Source organism: Tursiops truncatus, chromosome 15, assembly GCF_011762595.2.
Source record: "Tursiops truncatus isolate mTurTru1 chromosome 15, mTurTru1.mat.Y, whole genome shotgun sequence".
In the NCBI taxonomy this organism is placed as follows: domain Eukaryota; kingdom Metazoa; phylum Chordata; class Mammalia; order Artiodactyla; family Delphinidae; genus Tursiops; species Tursiops truncatus.
Window position 1 is genome coordinate 71,451,199 of NC_047048.1, and position 24,279 is coordinate 71,475,477.

The following is a 24,279-nucleotide window of genomic DNA, read 5'->3' on the forward strand; positions in this document are numbered from 1 at the left end:
GTCCTTAGGCAGATGTCTGCCCTGCCCCCATCGTCTGTCTCTTCTCCTTACACACTTGGCATCAACTGTATAAGCTACTTGTGGTCTGCCCCTCCCTCCCCCAGTTCTCCCATCATAGTGGTTTGGTGGATTGCCCATCAAACAAAATGCCCTGCTCCACCAACCACATGCCCCCCTCAACTGCTAGGTTCACTCTGACTTACAAAACGAGGTGAGATGTTCCTTCCTCCAGGAATTCTTCCCTGATACACCGAGCTGCTGTGTGCCCTTCCCCTCCTTGGACTTAGCTTTCATGTTCCTTATCACCCTGGCTGTTACTGTCCTTTAACTTCCATTAGACTAGGGGCTTCCTGGAGGCACAGGGGCTGTCCGCCATCTGGACCTGACTGCACTCAGGACAAGTTGTAAGTGCTGTCAACAGACATAAATGTATGAATGGGTGTGGGCTATTCTGGCTTGGGGTCTGGGGTCTAGAGGTAGGGATGGGTAGGGTGAGGGGCTTTCTAGAAACCCCACAAGTATGAGTGCAGTCTTTAACACAGTAGGATTGGTCATGTCTGTACAGCTAACATAGATGGGGCTGTTCAGGTTACCTCTGAAGGTTTTCCAAGAGCCTCTAGAACATACAAACGACGTGTGTGTGTGTGTGTGTGTGTGTGTGTGTGTGTGTGTGTGTGTGTGTGTGTGTGTGTGTGTGTGTGTGTGTGTGTGTGTGTGTGTGTGTGTGTGTGTGTGTGTGTGTGTGTGTGTGTGTGTGTGTGTGTGTGTGTGTGTGTGTGTGTCTGTCTAGGAAGGGAGGTGATGTGAGTGAGCTAGTCCAGACCATGGGCAAAAGCAACTGGGTCCAGATGCTTTTACTCAACAAGCAGTAAATACGCAGGGTGTCGGTGAGATAAGAATGCAGGTGGGCAGATAAGGGAAGTGGTCTTGGCTAGTCCCTGAATTCCAGATTCATTTACCCAGCTGCCTACTTGCCATCTCCACTTGGATGTCTAAAGGCATCTCAAATTCAATATCCCCAAAACCAAACTTCTGATAATCTCCACCCCCACCCCAAACATGCTCACCCATCGTCAGCTCATCTTTGCTAATGGCAGCTCTCATCATTCCAGTTGTCAGGCCAGAAACCTTGACTCATCCTTGATCCTTCTTTTCATTCCCCATTGTGCTCTGTCAACAAATCTGTTTGCTCTCCCTTCAAAATAAATGCAGAATCCAACTCCTCTCCACCACCTCCACCATCAAGTTATTCATGAGGTCTTCCTGGCCAACCCGATTTTAAATTGCTGCTCCAGCTACCAGCTCACCGCTTGCCTATCTTGTTTTCCTCTGTAGCCCTCACCACCATCTAAAGTGCTGTGTGTCTTACTTATCTTGTTTATTAACGATTACTCTCTATAAGGGCCAGGATTTGTCTTTTGTAGCTGCAGTGTCTGGAACAATGCCTGGCATGTCGTTAAGGCTACCCTCACGCTTATCTTCTAGAGCTCAGTCTCTGGTAACAGTTCAGAACACGACAGAGAGTGGGGAAATAAAGAGAAAAGCATGCCCTTTGTCTCAAATATATATGTACTCATGTCTATTTAATTTAAGTATTTCAGGCCTTTGATAAAGCCCAAGGGTCCATTCAACTTTTTTTTTTTTAAGATTTTTTTTTGATGTGGACCTTTTTTTTTTTTTTTAGTCTTTATTGAATTTGTTACAGTACTGCTTCTGTTTTATGCTTTGGTTTTTTGGCCGTGAGACATGTGGGATATTAGCTCCCAGACCAGGGATCAAACCTGCACCCCCTGCATTGGAAGGCGAAGTCTTAACCACTGGACCACCAGGGAAGTCCCGGTCCATTCAACTTTGGGTTCCCACTTTGAGCCTGGGGCAAGGCTGGCTACTCAGCATGTCCTTCCTGATGTGATTTCACATGATCTAGATTGGCTCCTGGGCAATAGGATATCTGAAGGGGATGGAGGTGGGAAGGGCACACCAAGGGAACCAGTGACATCACCAGGACAGGGATCTAGCCTAGGGATTCCAGGTTCTGGCTTCTAGTATTGCTCTTTGACTTTGGGCAACAGTTTCCCTTTCTTTCTTTTTTTTTTTTTTTTTTTTGCGGTACGCAGGCCTCTCACTGTTGTGGCCTCTCCCGTTGCGGAGCACAGGCTCCGGACGCGCAGGCTCAGTGGCCATGGCTCACGGGCCCAGCCGCTCCGCGGCATGTGGGATCTTCCCGGACTGGGGCACGAACCCGCGTCCCCTGCATCGGCAGGCGGACTCTCAACCACTGCGCCACCAGGGAAGCCCAGCAGTTTCCCTTTCAGCAAGAGGAAGTGGTTAGATTAGACGCAGGACAGGAGGAGACAGTTACAGGGGGTGGTGGGCATGGTGGTCAGGCAGACCTGTCTGGTTTTCAAAAATGTATATAAGAGTGGAATATTATTTAGTCTTTAAAAGGAAGGAACTTTTGGGAATTCCCTGGCGGTCCAGTGGTGAGGACTCCGTGCTTCCACTGCAGGGGGCACAGGTTCAATCCCTGGTTGGGGAACTAAGATCCCTCATGCTGTGCGGAGCAGCGAAAACAAAACAAAAACAAACAAAAGAACAAAAACCAAAAAAGGAAGGAAATTTTGATACAGGCTACAACATGGATGATGCTAGGTGAAACGAGCCAGTCACGAAAGGACAAATACCGTGTGATTCCACTTCGCTGAGGTTCCTGGAGCAGACTCACAGAGACGGAAATTAGAGCTGTGGTGTCCAAGGATTGCAGGGAGGGGGAAGAGGAGTTAATTTTTAATGGGTACAAGTTTCAGTTTGGGAAGATGAAAAAGTTCTGGAGGTGGGTGGTGGTCACGTTAGCACAACAACGTGAGTATACATAATGCCACTAAGTTGTACACTTAGAAATGGTTAAAATGGTAAATTTCATGTTGTATGTATTTTACCACACTTTAAAAAATATGTATAAATTTCATTTTTCCAGTATCCCTCTGGGTGGAGAGGGGAGTGCCACCCTAGCTGGCCAAGATTCCCTGAATTTCCACCCCTCTCCACACTCCTCCAGGCCATGGTTCCTGCTGGACAGGAAGAACCTTCTGGCTCATCCTGCAGCCCCAGGCAGGAAAGAGCAGCAGGCCAGGATCTAGGGACAGACACTCAAGGTCCCCAAATTTCCATTCAGTCTGGCCTGCATGAGGACCCCTGGCGATAGGGGAACTTGTGTCCTCTGTCCTCATCTTCATTCTGGGGACACAGGGCAATGTGGGTCTGAAGGAGGTTAGGGGTGGGGGTGATGCAGGTTTGATTGCCCCTGTGGCTGTGAGCAGTTTTGGAGGACAGGCCCAGGGCCCTTGTAGGAAGGCTTCAGGTCACATCAACTTTGAACACTTTATTGACTTAGTCCCGGAGGGTTACAGGATGGGCTCAGAGCAGGGCCTCTGCGCAGGAATGGCAGCCGAGCCAGCTTTCGGTCAAGGCCTGGGAACGTGCAGGTATCACCTTCAGCTGCTCTTGACCTTGGTCTCTGTAAGGGAGACGACAGCCAGCTCCCTATTTGGCTGGCCTGTTGGCGACCTAGAGCCAGAGCCATCAAGCTGGACTCCTTACCCAACCCCTTCAACACCCACCAACCTGGGGGCCTCCTCATTTCTGTCACCTCCCACCGTGATCAGTGCTACAATCACGTTCATCACCTCTGTCAACAGGATCCCCCCTGTGAAAGTTACATTGCCGTCTTCACCTTTACCAGCCCCACCATGTATTTTAAAAGGGCTTACTGCAATAACCAAGCTTCCTTTCATCTTTACTATCCATGCCACCATCCACCGCAGCCTTACTGTCTACACCTCATTACCCCCATCACCAGCCCACGGTGACCCATCTCTTATTCCCATTATTCCCATCATCACCAACTTCCATATTTACATGATCATCTGAATCACTGCCAGCATCCTCGCCAACACCACCTCCCTTCACATGCCCAGCATGCTGTCACCTCCATTACTCCTCCTGTTTCCATCAGAGGACTCACCAGGGGGTTTGCAGACCCTCACACAGATCTCTGTGGTCTCAAAATTGTTGGCATTGCCCTGACAACCACCATAGGTAAAGGGCTCACACTCAATGGACGTAGAGTTGTAGAAGTATCGGTGCAAAGAGGCTTTGCAAGGGCCCCTCACTGCGGGGAGCTGGCAGAGGGCAGGGGGAGTTTGGAGCAACTCCTGGGAAGCCTCTTGCTGAAGATTGGCTGCAAGGTAAAGGAAGAACAGGATTGTCACTTATGTGTCCTTTTAAAGAACTAATGAGTATTTTTCCCCCAGCATTTATTCTACACCAAGTACCCTCCTAGGTGTTTGCTATACTTGCCATTATTTAACCTAATGGAGAGGATATTACTGTCCCCACTTCACAAATGAAGAAACTGAGGCTCGGAGAGGTTTGGTAATTTCCCCAAAATCATAAGACCATAATTTCCCCAAAATCATATAGCCTCTCATAACTTGACATCAAGATGTTTGTTGTAGATTTGTTTATAATTGCAAAGAATTATAATTTGGAAAATATGTAAATGTTCACCAACAGGGGATCCGTGGGCCATTATGCAGTCACTAAAAAGCATAGTGTTGGGACTTCCTTGGTGGTCCAGTGGTTAAGACTCTGACTTCCACTGCAGGGACACTGGGGAAGTTAAATCCCGCATGCTGCACAGTGTGGCCAAAAAACAAAAGCATAGTGTTGATCTATACGCATCAGCATGGGGAGAGGTCCATAACTTTTGTTGAATAAAAAAAACAAATTACAAAATAGGAGATCTGGTATGATCTGCGGATGTAAAATATATGTATAAACCGGTAGAATGATGACATGAAAGTTGTTCACCAATATATTTAGGGTAGTTATCTCTGGGTGGTGGAATTTGAAGGGATTTTTATCTTCTAAAAAAAATTTTTTTTTTGGCTGCGCCACGTGGCTTGCGGATCTTACTTCCCTGATCAGGGACGGAACCCGGGCCCATGGCAGTGAAAATGCCAAGTCCTAACCACGGGACTACCAGGGATTTCCCTAAAAATTCTTTTTAGTATCATTTGAATGCCAGTGAACAAGTATCATTTTTTATAACTAGGAAGAAGATATTTACATTAAATAATCTTAAATATCCATGAGTAATCAGCAAATAAGGAAACTGGCCTCTTTTACTGAATCACTTGTTATTTTAACTCCTAACTACATCCAAGTCCAGTTATCACACAAAGGAATTTATCAAACCCTTACACACACCCTCCCTCAACCATTAGCCTTGGACACTCAGGACTTCTTATGGGATGCAACAAACTCCACTTTGATAATTACACTTTCCCTAATAAGGACAGCATCCCTCACACAAATAAGCACATGGGTCAACTCACCTCTACCGAACCATTTTGTGCATCTTCACTGCGTGTGACACTGACCATGCTGAATATACTGGGAGAAACTTAACCCAGAATAGGGAAGAGACCATTCTAGGAAGGGAATTCGAGACCTTCTGTTAGGCAGCAGTTCTCAATCTTGGTTAGAATATTAGGATCTCTTGGGGAACTTTAAAAAAATGTCCCAATGCCCAGGCTTCATCCCAGACCAATCAAATCAGAATTTCTGAGTGTGGGACCCAGAGACTCCTCAGGGGACTTCAGTGTGCAGCCAAGTCTGAGAATCTGGCCTCATTTTCAAAGCAGTATGAACATTTATTTTCTTGCTTAAGAATTCTAGGGAGTAGGATTCTGGAGAGCAGGATTGTTGGCGCTATGTAAAACAGGGGACCCACTTTTTAAATTTCATACATTTACATGTGGTTTGTCTTTAACACAAACGTGTATTGCTTTTTAAGAAAAATTAGAATTTGGTGAAGATGTCACATAGACACCGGGGAGGTCTGGTCCCACATTTTCCTGAGACCAGATGGTGACCCCATGGGAGCCTCTTCCCATACCTAGGCCCTGGTTTCCTCCTGAGGGGGAAGTGACCAGGTGGCCTCTTGGATCCAGCATCCTCACACCCCATAGGCTATGATCTCAGGGACCCTTTTCCCAACCCCTCAGCTCACCTGAGGTCTTTCCTGAGCTGGCCAAGCCCACCAGGCAGAGGGTGAGGCAAAGGGCAAGGAGGCGGCTGAGCTTCATGGTGTGAGTAGCTGCTTGTTCTGGGCTGAGGCTAGGAGGCGGGAACTTATATCTGCAGCTGAAGGAGAAGGGGTCCTCTTCCCCAGGGCTGAGGGAAGTACTCGCTTTCCATTACTTGGAATAGGAAGCACCCTGGGCAAGGGGTGTGGGCTGGAAGAACTGGACTTCTTACCTGGAGGCTGTGCCACTGGCCTTGGATGGGCTCTTCATGGCTATTGAGCAAGTCCCCTAAGACGGTGCTTCTGTAGCATCCGGAACGCAGTCCCCAGCCTCATGTACTGCAGACTCGAGTCTCTGTGACCTTGGACTGAAAAGGGACCTTTGGGGGCCTCGGTTTCCCTATCTGTAAAACAGGTGGGCTAGACCACATGGTCCCTAAGGGCTCAGCACAGCTATTCTCCATTCTGTTATTATTGGTTCCTACCCAGAGCCTCCCAGCTAGTGTCTCAACATCCCAGGAGAGAGAACATAGCTCTTTGTTCATTGGCTTATTTATTTAATTTTGGGATAATGAGTGTATTGTTTCATAGAAGTCATCATATTTATTTTTAAAAGATCAAGCTATACTGAATAGCATAAACAAAAGGCAAAATCACTCCCCACAGATTCTACCATAGTGCTGTGCAGCAAAAATATAATGCAGGGCACAAGAGAATTTTAAATTTTCTAGTAGCAGCATTTTTTTTCCCACACTGCATAGCCTGTGGGATCTTTGTTGTTGTTGTTATAAGTTTCACTTATTCATGTATTTTTGGCTGCGATGGGTCTTCGTTGCTGTGCGTGGGCTTACTCTAGTTGTGGTGAGCGGGGGCTACTCTTCGTTACGGTGCGCGGGCTTCTCATTGTGATAACTTCTCTTGTTGCGGAGCACGGGCCCTAGGCACACAGGCTTCAGTAGTTGTCACACACGGGCTCAGTAGTTGTGGCTCGCGGGCTCTAGAGCACAGGCTCAGTAGTTGTGGCGTACAAGCGTAGTTGTTCCGCAGCATGTGGGATCCTCCTGGACCAGGGCTCAAACTCATGTCCCCTGCATTGGCAGGCAGATTCTTAACCACTGCTCCACCAGGGAAGTCCCAGCTTGTGGGTTCTTAATTCCCCAACCAGGGATTGAACCCGGGCCCACGGCAGTGAAAGCACTGAGTCTTAACCACTGGACTGCCAAGGAATTAGCAGCTTTTTTTTTTAGCAGCAGCATTTTAAAGATTAAAAAGAAAGAAGTAAAACTAGTTTTAATAATAGTTTATTTAACTCAATAGATCCAAAATAGTATAATTTCAACATATAATCCACATGTAATAAAGATTAATATGATATTTTACTTTTCTTCGTACTAAGTCTTTGGAATCTGAGTGTATTTTGCACTTGAGGCGCATCCTACCCTGATTCATGCTATTCCTATTTCCTGTGCTCAGTAGCCACGTGTGGCTAGTGGCTACCAGAGTGGACAGTGAAATTCCACCACGTGAAATAAGTATCTTTACTTCAAGTTATCCTCATAAACATTTTGTTAGGTAGATAAAAAAATAATAATTCCAGAAAACAAAGGGTTTACAGATATTTTTTTCTCTGAATTTTTGCATATTGCGTTTATATTTCAAGGACAATTTGATGGGATAAAAAAATCCTGGATGAGACTTTCTTTTCCCAGAACAATTGTGGACCTGGTTCCACTGAATTCTGCCATGGAGTGTCGCTATGAAGTGGCCTGAATGTTTTTCTCCCTTAGGGGTGACTTTTTTCCTACCTGAAAGCTTGAAGACCCCTTTGCTTATCCTTGAGATAACGTATTTTGGTATCATTCTGCATCATTTTTTTTTTGTACTGGAACATGGAATGCTTTTTCCAACCTACAGATTTTTGTAAGGGAAATTCCCTTGTATTACATCTTGAAATAAAGTTTCTTTTCCAATTATTGAGTTTTCTATATGAGACATCAGTTATGTTAGATTATCTTCACTTGTGCTTCAGTAGTTGTTAAAAACCTCACCATTGGAGACAGAGGAATTCAAATTCCAGCTTTGCTATTCACTATCTATGTGACCTCAGGCAAATTATTTACCTTCTATGGATATAGTTTCTACTTGGAGATAACAACGGAAACTTGCGGAAAACCCGGCCTCTCTTCACCAGTACAGAATAGAAACCCCGAGACAGAGCTTTGGAGGAGTAGAAAGGAGTAGCTTTATTACTTTGCCAGGCAAAGGGGGCCACAGCAGGCTAACACACTCAAGGCTGTGCCCCGCTTCCTGGGAAGTAGAAAAGGGTCTTACAGTTTCAGGGTGGAAAATAGGGCTGTAGATAAGGATCAGGGCGGATGTAGTTTGCATCCTTCTTTCCTCCTGGAGACATTGAGATCATTAGGGCTGGCGTCACGTGGTTCCAGAATAGGTTCTGGTGGTCCTCGAGATTATCGTTCCGTGACCTTTTCGGAATGAAGAACGCTCACGAGGGAGAGGAGTGTTCGGGAGTGTTGTCATGGAGAAGTAAACATCAGGCGCATGGTGCAACCTTAGCTAGAGGGCAGTCGTTTTCAGAGTGCAATTAAGCAAGAAAGAGAGGGGGAGAAAACATCTGTAGGAGACAGGTGGAATGGGTGGAAAGAATAAGGGCTGAATAAGGTCTAACGTAATGGGGGTGCCTCAACTATTTTCTGCTGCAGCAAGACTACTTGTGTTTGGAGTTCACAAGACCACACTCAGGTTTAATTCATAAAAGGACTCACAGGACACAAAGGTGTTATACTTGAGTTTATATCAAATGGATGCAGAGTAGAATCGCCAAAGGGGGAAAGTGCATGGGGTGAAGCTAGAGGAGCACAGGCACAAGCTTCTGCTTGATTCCCTCAGCCCAACACATCCGAGGTGTTGCCAACCAGGGGAGCTCACTTCTGTCTGGGAGTCTTGGGTTTTTACTGTGGTCAGGCATGCAGGTGTATACTGCCTGCACAGCTGACCTCAGGGAAGCCCCAGACCCCAAAGGGAAAGCAGGCATTTCCCTTGTCTAAAATGATTAAAGAAGACAGTTCAGGTGACACAAACTTAACACTTCATGAAGTGAGCGGTCTCCATCCCCAAGGGTCCAAAGAACTGTAGATCATTTACAAGAACACAGAATTAAGTTTCAACGTGCTGACATGGCACCCCAGACATCTCGGGTCTAGATATTTATTTCAACACGGGCCTGAGATCAGATCCAGACGTTCCTACTGGGAGTTGGGTGTCATGTTGATGATCACAAGAGGAGCCCTGAGTCTTTGAGTATTTACCCCCCAGGGGCACAGAGCTGAGCATTCTCTATTCATCAGTCTCAAATGCGTTCACAGCATCCCAAAGAAATGGGGTTGATTTTATAAACAATCCCATTTTACAGATGAGGGCGCCAAGGCCCAGGAACACTAAGTAATTTGCCAAACCCAGGTCCTCCTACTGTTGTTGGGGAGGAAACCTTTCTTTGCTTCCCTTCTAGGTTCCTTGTCTTGTTTGGTAAGACAAACTAGACATAAGACAGATGAACAGGAGAAAACCAAATTTCATAGGTAGAGCATCCCCAAAGACATGGGACCCAGAGACAGGCAGTTGAGGCTTATATGCCATCCTGAGTGAAGGAGAAGGGGATGGGGATCTAATCAATCATCTCATCCTCGGGGAATGGAAGGAGACTCACGTTTGTTTCTGCAAAAGAAGTCCAGTGACTTGTACTTGTCACAGGCCACCAGTGTGTGATCATTGCAATGAATTAAGGTGAAGGCAGAGAATTAGGAAGAGGCGCAGGTTAGTGGGAGAGAACGCGGGGCTTCCTGAGATTCAGCTCTTCCCGACCTTGGCTTCTCTGCTCCACTTCCCAAGGTGCGTGGGAAAGGCAGCTTTTCCCTGCGCCTGCTACCCTTCTCCTCCACCCCGGTGAGTCTCCTCCAGGCTTGCTATCAAATTGTGGTCCTGTGGACCATCTTATAGGAGGGGAAACTGGGGCTGGGGACACACCTGTGATGGTGAGCCTGTTAGGAATGCAGCTTCTCAGGCGTCACCCAGACCTGGGGGATCAGAATGTGTATTTGCTTCCACAAGACCCACAAGCAGAGTCAAGTCTGAGAAGCGCTGTTACTGGGCATTTGGCCTCAGCAGGCAGAGGCAGGAAGCCTGGTTATGTGGGAGATGAAGCATGAACAGCACTTACCCCAGCTCCACCCCTTCCTCACTCCCCTCCTCATTACCTGATCCCACCCCTCAGCTGGGATATGAAAAGCTCTGTCAGCCCTCCTGCAAGGCCACGAACATGAGCCGGCTCTGCCTCTCTGACCCGCTTCTCATCCTCCTGGTTACCCTGGTGGCTGGCACCCCCGGCGGTAAACACGAGAGCCGTGCCAGAGGTAAGTCCCGGCTCACCTCTCCTCCACAGGCTGGGGGAGAAATGAGGCTAGTCCATTGTCGACTGAAAAAAAGTGTGCAACCTAAAAGTTGAGAGTTGTTTTACTTGGAGGAAATTTTTAGAACTTCAAGCCCGGGAGGCAGCATCTCAAGTAACCGTGAGAGAACTGCTCTGAGGAGGTGAGCGGGAAGCCAGCATATATAGAAGGAAGTTTTCCAACAAAGGGCAGGTAGTCTGAATGTCAAAAGATTATTGTATATGAAAGAAAACCAGATATCCCAAGTTAAGGAATTTAGCACTTTTCTTTTTAAATTAAAACAATTTTTAAAAATTTTTTTGTTTTTTACGTTTTTTCCCCTGTAATTTATTTCTAATGTCATAGCATTGCAGTTGGAAAAGATGCTTGATATGATTTCAATTTTCTTAAATTCACCGAGGCTTCATTTGTGACCCAAGATGTGATCTATCCTGGAGAATGTTCTGTGTCCACTTGAGAAGAAAGTGTCATCTGCTGTTTTCGGATGGAATGTCCTATAACTATCAATTAAATCTATCTGATCTATTGTATCAATTAAAGCACGTGTTTCCTTATGAATTTTCTGTCTGCATGATCTGTCCATTGGTGTAAGTGAGGTGTTAAAGTCCCCCACTATTATTGTGTTACTGTCGATTTCCTCTTTTATAGCTGTTAGCATTTGCCATATGTATTGAGGTGCTCGTATGTTGGGTGCATATATATTTATAATTGGTATATCTTCTTGGATTGATCCCTTGATCATTATGTAGTGTACTTCCTTGTCTCTTGTAACATTCTTTATTTTAAAGTCTATTTTATGTTCTGAAGAACCTAGGGTCAGGACAGGAATAAAGACGCAGGCATAGAGAATGGACTTGAGGACACGGGGAGAGGGAAGGGTAAGCTGGGACGAAGTGAGAGAGTGGCATGGACATATATACACTACCAAATGTAAAATAGATAGCTAGTGGGAAGCAGCTGCATAACACCAGGAGATCAGCTCGGTGCTCTGTGACCACCTAGAGGGGTGAGACAGGGAGGGTGGGAGGGAGACACAAGAGGGAGGGGATATGGGGATATATATATATGTATAGCGGATTCACTTTGTTATACAGCAGAAACTAACACAACATTGTAAAGCAATTATACTCCAATAAAGATGTTAAAAAAAAAAAGCTAGAACAATATTATCCAAAAAATAAAGTCTATTTTACCTGATATGAGTATTGCTACTCCAGCTTTCTCTTGATTTCCATTTGCATGGAATATCTTTTTCCATCCCCTCACTTTCAGTCTGTATGTGTCCCTAGGCCTGAAGTGGGTCTCTTGTAGACAGCATATATCTGGGTCTTGTTTTTGTATCCACTCAGCGAGCCTGTGTCTTTTGGTTGGAGCATTTAATCCATTCACATTTAAGGTAACTATCGATATGTATGTTCCTATGACCATTTTCTTAATCATTTTTGGTTTGTTTTTGTAGGTCCTTTTCTTCTTTTGTGTTTCCCACTTAGGAAAGTTAGAAAAGTTCCTTTAGCATTTGTTGTAGAGCTGGTTTGGTGGTGCTGAATTCTCTTAGCTTTTTTTTTTTTTTTTTTTTGAATTCTCTTAGCTTTTGCTTGTCTGTAAAGCTTTTGAGTTCTCCATCGAATCTGAATGAGATCCTTGCCAGGTAGAGTAATCTTGGTTGTAGGTTCTTCCCTTTCACACTTTAAATATGTCATGCCACTCCCTTCTGGCTTGCAGAATTTCTGCTGAGAAATCAGCTGTTAACCTTATGGGAGTTCCCCTGTATGTTGTCATTTTTCCCTTGTTGCTTTTAATAATTTTTCTTTGTCTTTAATTTTTGTCAGTTTGATTACTGTGTGCCTTGGCATGTTTCTCCTTGGGTTTATCCTGCCTGGGACTCTCTGTGCTTCCTGGACTTGGGTGGCTATTTCCTTTCCCATGTTAGGGAAGTTTTCAACTATAATCTCTTCAAATATTTTCTCAGGTCCTTTCTCTCTCTCTTCTCCTCCTGGCACCCCTATAATGTTAATGTTGGTGTGTTTAATGTTGTCCCAGAGGTCTCTTAGGCTGTCTTCATTTTTTTTCATTCTTTTTTCTTTATTCTATTCCATGGCAGTGAATTCCACCATTCTGTCTTCCAGGTCACTTATCCGTTCTTCTGCCTCAGTTATTCTGCTATTGATTCCTTCTAGTGTAGTTTTCATTTCAGTTATTGTATTGTTCATTTTGTTTGAACTTCTAGGTCTTTGTTAAACATTTCTTGCATCTTCTTGATCTTTGCCTCCATTCTTTTTCCAAGGTCCTGGGTCATCTTCACTATCATTATTCTGAATTCTTTTTCTGGAAGGTTGCCTATGTCCACTTCCTTTAGTTGTTTTTCTGGGATTTTATCTTGTTCCTTCATCTGGTACATAGTCCTCTGCCTTTTCATTTTGTCTGTCTTTCTGTGAATGTGGTTTTTGTTCCACATGCTGTAGAACTGTTCATCTTGCTTCTGCTGTCTGCCCTCTCTATTTTTTATTTTTTAATTAATTAATTTATTTTTGGCTGCATTGCTGCATGTGGGCTTTCTCTAGTTGCGGCGAGTGGGGGTTATTCTTTGTTACGGTGCGCAGGCTTCTCATTGCGGTGGCTTCTCTTGTTGCAGAGCACAGGTTCTAGGCATGCGGGCTTCAGTAGTTGTGGCATGTGGGCTCAGTAGTTGTGGCTCGTGGGCTCTAGAGCAGAGGCTCAGTAGTTGTGGTGCACGGGCTTAGTTGCTCCACGGCATGTGGGATCTTCCCAGACCAGGACTCAAACCTATGTTGCCTGCATTGGCAGGCAGATTCTTTTTCTTTTTCATTTAAACATAATTTTAAAATAGAACAGCATAGAGATAGAAACTATTTATATATTTTCCAATGCCTATTGTGCCTCAGCAAGGTTCATGCAAGGGCTGTCCTCCCAACAGTTTCCTGAATTCTGTATTTTCACCATTCAATTCCACAATAAAGTTGGAAATCCATTCACTGTTTTTAAATACATACTGATGTATTTAATAGAACGGCATGGACTATATCTTTTTCATTCCTGAATCCCAGCATTAAGTACGGTGCCTACCATGGGCCAGGTTCTCACTACTTGAATGACACATAAAGAGCTGAGACCGGCAAGTGTTTTCTGTGTGGGCTTGACAGAATTTCCGTACTTGCTGGGGTCACCATGAAATCCATGGCCTTCAGCTTTGCATTTTCAGCAATGTAGCTTTATCACGTTATCCTCAGGTGAGTAGTGAGACCCTTGGGAGCTGATTCATGGCAGGGTGGCTTTGTAACGTGTCACCTTGACTAGGCTACGTTTCCCAGTACTCCCTTCCTCGTACGCTTCCGGTTAGGATGGGCCACAAGAGACATTTTGCGTGATAACTGGAGGGCAGCAGTGAAGCAGCAGTGCACTCGGAAGGTTGGCGACGTGGCACGAGGCACTGTTGCAGTTCACATATGTCATTCGTCTGCTGGCTCACCTCGTTGGTGTGGGGCAGCAGTCAGGCCTGCAGCTGCTCCACCTTCCCCAGGATCTTCCTTCGGCTTCTCTAATTCCTGGCCCAGATGCGTATTTAACTCTGTGATGAAGGGCACCAGCTTCTTCTGCAGGAAACCCACATCATCGAAGTTAGGGGTGGTGAGAGGCTGACATGGGTTCTGGGCCATCCGCGTGGTCTCCAGCTTGTACTCGTGGGTGCCAGTGTGTCCTCGGTCTCCCACTCTTTACATCCGTCTCCCCTTTCCGATTGCCTGTCCTTGGCAACCATACTGCTGTGTCCCGGAGGCGGGTTCCACCAGGCTGAAAATCTCCGTGATCACGGGCGTGCCAGCCCCTCCTACCTCCTCGTCTGGGGCCAAGTCAGAGGTGCAGTCATCCTTGTTTTCCTCAGGGTCAGGTGGCTCTTGCTTCACAGGTGGCAGGCCAAGGGTGGCTTCAGGGTCTGACCCAGACAGGGCCTTCGGGTAGAGCCAGGCCTGTTTCCACGCAGGTAAGGTGTGGGTGGCCCTGTGCCATCCTCGGACCCTGGCAGGCAGATTCATAACCACTGTGCCACCAGTGAACTCCCCAGACTAAGACATCATGCTGGAAATGGATAGCATCGGCCGTGGAATGTGCAAAAACTCTTTATGTGACGATGGGTAATCCCTTCCTAGAACCTGCGTGGCAGGTGTCACCTGTCTACATGGGGAAACTGCAGATACGTGAGTGGCCTCTTGTCACTTCGTGGTGAGTGGTAAGTTCAAGTCAAAATACTATTCTGTCAAAATCCAGTCAGTGAAGCACCTGACATCTGCAGGGAATTGTTAAAATGCAGATAATGGGTAATCGTTTCTGGATGCACTGCCCCACACTCATTACTCCCCTGTCCCGAAGCCGCATCTCAGCCACCAATGCCCAGTGACGAGTGGGTCTGGGTTTTTTTCCCCCAGACACCAAATCCATGGTATCTCCACCAACACCAACCAACTCTCCGACACCCACTGGGCATCCCCCAAGTCGATTCCCTTCTGACATTAAATCCCCAGAGTTAGACTAGAGCCCACAGGCGGAAGACTCTGTGCCACAAAACTGCCCCACTTCAAGGGCCAGCCACAAACCCGTCCCGCCCTCTGCAGCTCCTCACCCAGCTGTGTGCCCGCTTGACACTTGGCTGGGCTTGCTCCTGGGGCTTCTGGGCATTGAGCCAGCTCCCTTCTCCTTGACTCTGGAAGTGGAGCACAGGGTGTGTGTGTGTGTGTGTGTGTGTGTGTGTGTGTGTGTGTGTGTGAGTGATTGCCTACAAGGCTGGGCTGTGGTCTTGTTTTTACTGCTGATCAGCAGTTTGGTGATGCCTTCACCTCTCTGTGCTGCATTTTTTCTCCTCTGTGATAGGTGGGAAGGTAGAAATATACCCTAGAGAGGAGAGATTTCATGTGATCATTAAAGGAGATAAAAGATGTACACAGAGGGAATTGTAATCATCACATCTCAGCAGTGTTAGCTGTTAGTGTGTGTGTGTGTGTTAGTGGGAGGATGCTTGTCTGTGTGTGGATGAGTGAGTGTGTATGGGGGGGCCTTGCTGTACATGGTTGTAATTGGGAGTGAATAGATGGGACAAGTGAAGAGGGGAGGGTATGTAAGCCTTCACACATGCCTGCACTTTATACCTTACAAAGCAGCCGAGTGCATGGTCCGCAGACTCTGAAGCCGGTTTCCTGGGTTCAGGTCCTGTTCCTACCCAGCATGACCTTGGGCAAATTACAGATTTCCTGTTGCCTCAATTTTCTCCTCTGTATTCTTAGGAATATTAAGATTTCCTCACCCTCTATTAGGATTATCGTGAGGATTAGATGAGTTAAATGCTTAGGGTAATGCCTGCCACATGGAAGGAGCTAAGTGTTTACTGCTGTCATTACTCATTATTATAATTATTTTTAAAAAAAATAATTAATTTTCAGCTGTGTCGGGTCTTCGTTGCTGCACGCAGGCTTCTCATTGCGGTGGCTTCTCTTGTTAGAGCATGGGCTCTAGGCGTGCAGGCTTCAGTAGTTGCAGCACGCAGGCTCAATAGTTGTGGTGCACGAGCTTAGTTGCTCCGTGGCATGTTCGAGTCTGGACCAGGGCTCGTATCCGTGTCCTCTGCATTGGCAGGCGGATTCTTAACCACTGCGCCCAGGGAAATCCCTATTATTCTTATTACAAGGACTGACTTTGCAGGGAGAAGGAATATATGTCTGTTGACTCCACTGCTTCCATAGCAACCCCACGACGTGGGCAGCATGGATCTCAGATGACACCTGACGACACAGGGCTGTGGGAGATTTCTGGCCACAGGTCACAAAGTTAGGGAAAGGGAGAGCTGGGATGCAAATTGACATCCTCCGACCCCAAAACCACAGGTGGAGAGACCTGAGAACGGGAGATGTTGCAGGCGATCTTTCCAGCCTCCCACAGATCACTCCAGCCCCTGAGGTCCGCTCAGGCAGGCAGCTCTCCTGTTGGTGTATCCAGGTGAGGGGTGGTAAGTGGTCATGCTGTGGAGACGTGTTCATTTCCCTGCTTCCCCTCTGCCCATGGCCCTTACTCTTTTTTCTACCCAGAAAATCAGGGTTTGTCTCCCAGGAGAACATTGCCCCCCCGCCCCCCTTCTCAGCTTCTGCTTGGACCAGTGCCAGGTAAAGAGCACGTTCCATCCAGCTGAGAAGCTGTGGCAGTGGTTGCAGGAAGGTGTCCTGTGCCACACCTGTCTTCTGAGGTTAGTGAATTTGGGGTGGGGGGTGAAAGGCTTTGATGCCCAGATGTGGTGACATCAGCAGGAGGCTGAAAAGGAGGACCTGAGCTAACACACTCCCGTTCACTTATCTGTCCTTTGATTTGCTCTCATCCACCCACTGACCGTCCATCACCTGTCATGCACTGCTCTAGGTGCTGGGACGCTCCCTGAGTCAACATATTGGACAAAATTCCACCTGTGGAATCACAGTCTGTGTTTCCATGAGACCCACAGGCAGAGTCAAGTCTGAGAAGCGCTCTTACTGGGCATTTGGCCCCAGCAGGCAGAAGCAGGTTAGGTGGGGAGATTACGCAATAAACAGGACCCAGCCCAGCTCCACCCCTTCCTCACTCCCCTCCTCACTGCCTGTCCCACCCCTCAGCTGGGATATGAAAAGCTCTGTCAGCCCCCAGCTTTCCTCAGAAGCCCTCTTGCAAGGCCACGAACATGAGCCGGCTCTGCCTCTCCATCGCCCTCCTCCTCCTCCTGGGCATCCTGGTGGCCTGCACCCCAGGGGCTGAACACAAGAGCCGTGCCAGAGGTAAGTCCCGGCTCACCTCTCCTCCACAGGCTGGGCTGGGGGGTGGGGTGGAGTGGGAATGAGGCGAGTCCATGGGAGGGGCTGGGGAGCAGGGGTGGGGTGGGTGCTGACAGCCTCTCTGGATTTCTCCTGGGAAGTTGGGCAGTTGTAACTCCAGGGACATTTCATGACTCTCAAAAGGAATCATTATGTTTCAGCTTTTTAAAAAAGGAACCCACCAAACCGTACCAGACCAGGGACTCTATCTCTGAGACTCTCTGTTCCTGGTCACTGCCTGTCCCTGAACCTCACTGTAGTGTAATGAAAAGATCCATATTTGATCCTTGTCCTGGTTCCTGGCCCAGATGTCCTGCAACCCTTGGAATTTACTGTCTTCTGTATGGTAATGCGATGAGTCAAGGAAGGGGACCCAGGATAACTTAAGGATGGGGCCGGTCTCCAAAAAGTCTCTCAGGTGATTAGAGAATTAGAACTTTCAACCTGTAGTACTTCTGGGGAGAGGAGAGGGTAAGTACTGAGTCTGAGTTCAGTCGTCAGTGACCAATGATTCAATCAATTTGCTGACCTATTGAAACCTCAATAAAAACCCCTAAACTTTGGGGTTTTGGAGAACGTCCAGAGTGGTGAACATTCAAGGTGATGTGAGGGGAGAGTGTCCTGAGAGGGCATGGAGGCTCTGCACCCCTCAACCCCCCTTTGCCCTATGCGTCTCCTCCGTTCAACCTGGGCTTCAACCTTTGTAATAAACTGGGAGCAGTAAGTAAGGGGCTTCCTTGAGTTCTGTGGGTGGTTCTAATGAATTACTGAAGATGGGAAGTGGGGTCATGGAACCTCCGAATTTATAGCAAGTTTGTCACACGTATGGGTGACCCCGGGACTTGTGACGAGCATTTGAAATGTGGGACGGAGCCCTCATGTTGTTGAATCTGCACGAGCTCTGCGGTTTTAGTGTCAGAAGTGAATTGACTCGTGGGACGCCCAGTTGGCCTTGCAGAATTGGTTGGTGTCAGTAGGGACACCACATGTTTGCTCTCAGGGACGAAACCCGGAGTCACTCTCCCCTTTAATTTGGTGACTGTGGTTGTGACATGATAGTATCATGGTGACCTAAATACTTACGTGCTGTGTGTGCTGGGGCAAGTCGTCTGTGGTTTCCTCACCTGACTGGGGACACCTGTTGCACAGGTTCTCGGAAGGGATAACCAACCGATCATGAATTTCATAACCAATGATGTCCATTTTCCCCCAAGATGTATTTATCTGGAAGACGTAGTCTACTTATCTTTCCCTTCCCAGCCCAAAATATTTACGTGTCAAATAATGATTATTTCTCTATTATTAAAATTCATCAGAAAAGTGTGGGGCAGCTGAGCTTCTGCTCTGCCTGAGGCAACTACAGGGAGGGCAAGACATCTAGCACTGCTGTGAGTTTGTTCGTGGGCCTAAGGCTGTTTTTTTTTCCAGGCTGGAACAATATTACTCAAAACTCAATGCCCTTCCCCTTGCCCCCCTGTCTATCACTTTACTATCCTCTCAAAATATAGAATGTTAGAGCTAGATTCATAGTTATATAGACTTGCCTCATCATTAAATAGACTTTTCACTAACAGCAATTCAATGCTATCCATTCTATTCAATGAACGTACGCTTAGCATGAGCATGAAATGGGAGGTCAATTCCATTAACAATATTTCTCAAGTCCTTACAAGCATAGTTCTTGATGTGGGGAAACAGCTGTACACAAAATAGCAAACTAACTTGCCTCCTAAGGGGGAGACAGATCACAGAGAAAGGGGAAACTAATATGCCAGGTCGTGATGAATATTTTGAAGAAAGAGACTGATGGGGATAAAGGAGGCTGTGCTCTTTCCACAGACTGGTCGGCAAACCTTCTGTGATAAGCAGGTGCTGGAGCAGGCTTCAGTAAAACGTGCCTGGTGTGTTTGAGCAGCAGCCGGGACCAGGGTGGCTGGAGCTGAGTGGGGGGCAGGTGGGGAGCGGAAGGGGATGAGGCAGAGGGGCCATGGGGCAGGTCGTGTAAGATAAGAGTCAGAATTTGACTGAGAGAGATGAGGGCTTGGTCATGGGAGCAATGGGATAGGATTCAAGTTGTAACAGGGTCCCTGCGGCTGCAGTGTGGAGAGTGGCCTCTAGGGGGCAAAGGGCAGAGACAGAAGCCCATGGGCAGGCTGCTGCAGGGGTGCAGGTGAGCCACGGTGGAGCGTGTACCTATGTTGTTCCCTGGGTCGATGCCAATTCTTCTGAATAACATGAATGCCTTGGTCTGTTGAGGGTTTTATGCAGGTTTTGCTACCTAGTCATGATTCATTAAATCATTGGCCTCTGGTGACTGTTCAACCTCCAGCCCCTTTCCCCTCCCTGAGCGGGGCTGGGGGAGGTCATAGAGGAGGGTGGGAATGTAAGTTCCAACCCTCTGGTCAGGCAGTTAGCGCCTGTGGCAACAGCGCCCATCCTCGGGTTACTAGGGGCTTCCCAATAGTCAGTCACCTCCGTCCCATAACAAAAGACAACTTACAGCTCTCTTCACTTTGGCAATTCCAGGGGTTTTAGGAGTCTGTTACCAGAGATGGGATGAAGGACAAATATATATTTATTATAAGTCACAATATCAATATTCCCTCAATATTCCATTATTCCTGTCCCTATGAGGTAACCAAAGCTAACACACCGTTGTGTTTTCTTTCATGCCTTTCTCTGTTACATCGTGATTCCTTCACACTTTTTTTTTTTGGCTGCACCACTCAGCTTGTGGGATCTTAGTTCCCTGACCGGGGATCGAACCTGGGCTCCCTGCAGTGGAAAAATGGAGTCCTAACCACTGGACCACCAGGGGATTCTTTTCACACTTATTTTTTTTTTAATAGTGGAAACTTTCAACCATTCAATTAAGTACAGAGAATAGTATTATAAACCCCATTTACCCATCATCCAGCTTCAACAATTATCAGCATGTGGAGAATATTATTGATGTGGGTCCTCTTTTCTTTGTAGACTGTTTCAAAACTAATCTAAGATATTATGGCAATTAATCCATAAATATTTCATGAGGAAGATATAATTTTTTTTTTTTTTGCTGTACGCGGGCCTCTCACTGCCGTGGCCTCTCCCGTTGCGGAGCACAGGCTCCGGACGCTCAGGCTCAGCGGCCATGTGGGATCTTCCCGGACTAGGGCACGAACCCGTGTCCCCTGCATCGGCAGGCGGACTCTCAACAACTGCGCCACCAGGGAAGCCCAGAAGATATAATTTTTTAAGATGATTACTATATCATGGTCACACCACAACATTAATAGTAACGTGTTGGAGCACAGACCCTCGACTGGCCTTTTCACATTTCACACCCCTGCACCCCAACATTCTCTATTGCAAACAAGCAGGGTGTTGCTGTTGTTGACCTTATAGACCAAGCTTTGATGACCATCCTCATAACTGACCTAGAGTCCCTCCCATCCTTGCAGACCCACCGCCCGCCTTCTGCCTGGAGCCTCCCTTCGAGGGTCCCTGCAAGGCTATCTTTATCAGGTACTTCTACAACGCCACCTCCAGGCTCTGCGAGACCTTCAAATATGGCGGGTGTGACGCCAAGCAAAACAACTTCTTGACGTCAGAGGACTGCATGAGGACCTGCGGTGGTGCCGAAAGGCCCTGGAGTAAGACAGGGGCAGGCAGGGTGGGAGGGGAAGGGCTGGGGAAAGAGGAGGGGCTCAGGGGGCCACCCACCATTCACAGCTGCACAGTGTCTTTCCTCCTCGCTGCCTCCCAGGAGAAGTGGCTCAGTGTCCTGTGAAACCACACACTGAGCACATCCTCCATGGGCCAGCTTGGCAGAAGGTCACCCTAGAAGCCCCGTCATGAGAATCGGAGCCTCCTCACATGCTCCCCTTTTTCAGATGGGAACACTGAGTCAGCCACCCTGCAGAGCAGGTCTGCAGAGCTCCTGAGCTCCCCACCTAGGCTTGGAAAACTCACTTCCTTCTTGTTGGTCATCCTGGTCCTGGGAGGACTGTGGTTGCTCATTTCTGGGATGGTCTAGGACCCAACAGAGTGTACCGTGTCCAAGTCTGGGGCTTCAGAGATGTCATTCAGCCAGTCCCTTTCTTTTTGCAGAGGACCTGTGAACCGTGCTCCCCCAACATGCTGAAGTCCAAGGAGGACCCACGCAGGGCTGGGCTGTGGCTGCTTCTGAAACAGTTCAGCCTCCCCGGCTTCCTTCTCAACCCTACCCTCCTCAGCAGAACGCTGCCTCTTTCCTCCCCCCATGGGTCTACTTGCTTTAGCTCTGTCTCATCCAGTCGGCTCTAAGCGCCATGAGAGACTGTCTTCCCTTTATCCCTAGTGCTTAGCATGGTTCCTGGCACAAAGGAGACGGTCCATAAATATTTGAGGAAGGAAGGAAGGAATACAGGAGCACATTCCTCATGACTGGAGTGACTGCAGGGCCTGGGATTTGAAGCAAGTATTCTAACCCTAACCCTCATCCTCACTGCATCCTCACCTTCATCCCCCACCCCACCATCACTGCTCTCCTTGTGGGTATCGTTGGTGGAATTTCTGGAATCTAGCTCTGAGAATCAGTGATGGCAGAGGTCTTTTCATTAAAGAAGTCCCTTTCCCCCACCGCGATGTTGAACATTTTCCTATCTGTCATTTAAAATTCTACATCCTTATAATCAATAAATTAATTTCCTAATTGAGCTAACTTGCATGGAATCTGATTTTTGCACCGAAGAACCTTATCCAACACTGTCCACAGAGATAGTGGCCCTTCTCATTATTCTGCAGAGCAGTGGACTCCTCCCCTTTTTCTGCCCTTCGACTGGGCCCTACCAACTATTGGAAGAAAACCTATTGCAATGCCATCTACCTCTTAATGGACACCCCAAGCTACAAAAATATCTGGGAGACACCTCAACGTGAAAGCTTTCTTTCTTTACTTCTTGGGCCAGGTCAAATTTTGGGGCAAGTTGTTCTCCTGGACTCTTAGAAGGACAAAAGAAGAAGCATGAGGTTCAATTGTCCATTTTTCCAAGGAACACCCTTCCGCAAGGTCATCTGTATGGAGAGGGGGCTTCTTCTGTTAAAGAAGGACAACTACCCTTTTTTGTGAGACTGGCCATGTGCCAGGCTCTGTGCTTGTCATTTTCCCCAAATTATTTGTTTGTATTTTCCTAATGATACTGAGAGGGAGGAAATGGGAGCATGGAGATGTCAGTTAGCTGGAGGATTAGTTTCCTGGGGCTACTGTGGGAGCCGAGGTGGAGGCCCTGGCTGTCACCTGAAGAGGTCAAGGCCAGTTTCCCAGAAGAGGCGATGTCTGAGCTGAGTTTGGAAGGGTGAGTTGGATTCTGTCAGGTAGAGAGAAGAGGGCAAACAGGAGCTTTGGGGCAAGACAAAGAGGCAGAGATGAGAACAGAGATTCTACATCCGTCCATGTCCCAGATCGGAGTCTGTGTTGGTTTCCAAGTAGCCTTTGAGCATCACGAGGAGACCCCAACTTGTTCCTCGAAGTCCACCCAACCCTGAACACGATGAACCTGGGAGTCCCCCTGTACAGAGTAGGGGAACAGAAGTTCCCTAGGAGGGGTGGGGGAACCACCGTATTTGCATGCGAGCCCTGGTTCCACAGCTTGAGTTTTCCGCTCCCTCCGGCTAAGTCCCAGCTCCTGAGGGGAGTGAGGCAGCCGCTTTTGTCATCTCTAAGAAACAGACCCATTAGAGCTGAGCCATGTGGGTGTGTAGAGGTACCAGTGGAAGAGAAATTAGGTTTTGGAAAAACACTGGAGAAGGCTTCTGAATAATTAAATGTTAAATTTTCATAGAAGGTAGCTAGTCAACCAGCCTCAGTGTTTTTTACCTCCTGCTAGGGGGAGCTCACTTTCTCTTGGGTAGCAGGTGCCAGCCGGTAGCATTCATGAATAGAACCCTCTTCCGTCCTATTGAACCTATAAGAGTCCCCCTCCTCTCTGGCCCTGTGTTTCCACATTGGTCCTGACTCTGCTCCTAAGAACCCTACAGACAAATTCTGCTGTCTTTGTTAGTTCTACAGACATTGGGAGATGGCTGTCAGGGAAGTACCCCTCCACCACCACCCAAGTCTCTTTTAGTTTCTTAACATTTGCTAAGTCCCTTTCACCGTCTTTCAGATTCTCAGGACTCAGAGTTAAGGGAATGACTCTTTAGAGCTCCCTACAACTTATGCTGCTAGGATGGTTGGCACCTTCCTGAGGTGCCCCGTCACTGGGCTGGAGATGAGGTTAGTGGAAGAATAAGAGGATGGTCAGTAGGATCACAGCTCCTGCGTCACCCTCCAGTCTTTTTTTTGTAATTTATTTAATTAATTAATTTTTGTCCGCGTTGGGTCTCTGTTGCTGCGCGCGGGCTTTCTCTAGTTGCGGTGAGCGGGGGCTACTCTTCGTTGCGGTGCGCGGGGGCTACTCATTGTGGTGGCTTCTCTTGTTGCAGAGCACGGGCTCTAGAGCGCAGGCTCAGTAGTTGTGGCGCACAGGCTTAGTCGCTCCGCGGCATGTGGGATCTTCCCGGACCAGGGCGCGAACCCGCGTCCCCTGCATTGACAGGCGGGTTCTTAACCACTGTGCCACCAGGGAAGCCTCACCCTCCAGTCTTGCTTTTCCCAGTAGGTCAAGAGCTGTGGCAATCAGATACTGTGGAAATATGAACACCTAAGTGAGGGTGGCTGAGAGGAGCGGGTAGGATGTAGGTGGGGCAGGAATCCAAGACTTATGGAGGTATCTCCCAGGATGCACCCCACTTCAAGTTCATTATTAGACCTTCCCCGCTGCAAGGCGTTGTGGGAATGACTTGTTTAGAATCCGCTGGGTTCTCAGTCAAAAGGAGGTCCCAGCTCTCCCAAGCCAAGCCACTTTGACAATGTTTTCATGCC

The 24,279-nt window shown here is 47.6% G+C and overlaps 2 protein-coding genes across 3 annotated transcripts; one reads left to right on the top strand and one right to left on the bottom strand.

Annotated features, from left to right (window-relative positions):
- Positions 1-3,367: 3,367 nt before the first annotated feature.
- On the bottom strand, positions 3,368-14,787 carry LOC101340157 (colostrum trypsin inhibitor-like). Its single transcript, XM_019944050.3, has 2 exons — positions 6,077-14,787; positions 3,368-4,240 (listed from the first exon to the last, which is right to left on the bottom strand). The coding sequence occupies exons 1-2, from the start codon at positions 6,150-6,152 to the stop codon at positions 3,966-3,968; spliced, it is 351 nt and encodes a 116-aa protein (XP_019799609.1). The 5' UTR covers positions 6,153-14,787; the 3' UTR covers positions 3,368-3,965.
- A 2,393-nt stretch (positions 14,788-17,180) lies between these two features.
- On the top strand, positions 17,181-22,072 carry LOC117308062 (serum basic protease inhibitor-like). 2 transcript variants are annotated; one of them, XM_033839586.1, is made up of 3 exons: positions 17,181-17,357; positions 20,837-21,028; positions 21,715-22,072. In XM_033839586.1, exons 1-3 carry the CDS (start codon positions 17,264-17,266, stop codon positions 21,798-21,800), a joined length of 372 nt encoding a protein of 123 aa, XP_033695477.1. In that variant the 5' UTR covers positions 17,181-17,263; the 3' UTR covers positions 21,801-22,072. The 2 variants fall into 2 exon arrangements, with proteins under 2 accessions (XP_033695477.1, XP_033695478.1); XM_033839587.2 differs by having other exon boundaries at positions 17,194-17,357; positions 21,486-22,072.
- The last annotated feature ends 2,207 nt before the right edge of the window (positions 22,073-24,279 follow it).